The sequence below is a fragment of the Sinocyclocheilus anshuiensis genome, unplaced genomic scaffold (assembly GCF_001515605.1).
Source record: "Sinocyclocheilus anshuiensis isolate Anshui unplaced genomic scaffold, SAMN03320099.WGS_v1.1 scaffold2162, whole genome shotgun sequence".
Classification (NCBI taxonomy): Eukaryota; Metazoa; Chordata; class Actinopteri; order Cypriniformes; family Cyprinidae; genus Sinocyclocheilus; species Sinocyclocheilus anshuiensis.
Window position 1 is genome coordinate 48,629 of NW_015558536.1, and position 1,149 is coordinate 49,777.

A 1,149-nucleotide genomic window follows, 5' to 3' on the forward strand; every position below is an offset into this window, starting at 1 on the left:
CCATTCAATTGAATTTGCCACAGGTTAACTTCACTCGAAGTGTAGTAACATCTACAAGCGATATGAATGCTCCTGAGCCAACTCAACTTCAACTGTCCCAGATAAGGGTATGAATACTGTAATGGAATCATTTAGCCCAAGTCTTTTTATTTTTAACAAATTTGCAAAGATGTTAAAAACCTGTTTTTTGCTTTGCCATTATGGTGTATGGAGTGTAGATTGATGTGGGAAAAAGTAATTAAAAGCATTTTAACATAAGGCAGCAACAAAACAAAATGTGAAAAAAATGAAGGGGTATGAATATATATATATATATATATATATATTTATTTTTATTTATTTATTTATTTTTTTTTGACATAATTGTGGTAAATTTTAGTTCCAAATCCAATTTTGAGACAAATTTTTGATATTTTATTTATGATTAGTATATTACATTTTTGTGAATTTTGTATCATCTGATTTTGTAGTCGTAGGTTCCAGACTCTTTATTATAATTATGACACAACATTTACCACATTACCACATTTACCACATTACATCTAACAGTAGATGTCCAATATTCATACATGACAGAACAAAAAACAAAATGCAGAAATCTTTATTTATTTTACTTTCTATCTTACCAAATTCTGACACAGTTATTAAACAAGATAGTTATGTTTGTTATTTAGTATTTTTATTATTAAAATAAGAACGAAGAAGTAACTTTACAAACAGGACAAAGATAGAAATGAAATAAAGAGTGCTTTGAGTTTTTCAGGTAGGTTTAGTATTCATGTGTCACATGATGATGCTGATGTTGTACGTGAGCGTCGGGGTTCGTAACGCTCAGAATCTCTGTCTGCGTCTCAGGGCGGGAAGATCCCGATCCGCTGGACGGCTCCTGAAGCCATCGCCTTCCGTAAGTTCACCTCGGCGTCAGACGTCTGGAGCTACGGCATCGTCATGTGGGAGGTGATGTCGTTCGGTATGAGTTATGTTCACCGGGATCTGGCAGCGCGTAACATCCTGGTCAACAGTAACCTGGTGTGTAAGGTGTCTGACTTCGGCCTGTCCAGATTCCTGACGGAGAACTCGTCTGACCCCACATACACCAGCTCACTGGTGAGGACACACCAGCCACACCCTTCAATACATGCACTCAAT

General features: G+C 36.2%; 1 protein-coding gene across 1 annotated transcript in view; it reads left to right on the forward strand.

The window, feature by feature from the left end:
- Positions 1-1,149, forward strand: part of LOC107679372 (ephrin type-B receptor 1-like) — a 27,529-nt gene that overhangs the window by 21,170 nt on the left and 5,210 nt on the right. The window contains 1 exon segment of the mRNA XM_016474891.1: positions 836-1,079. Coding sequence (XP_016330377.1) covers positions 836-1,079 — 244 coding nt within the window.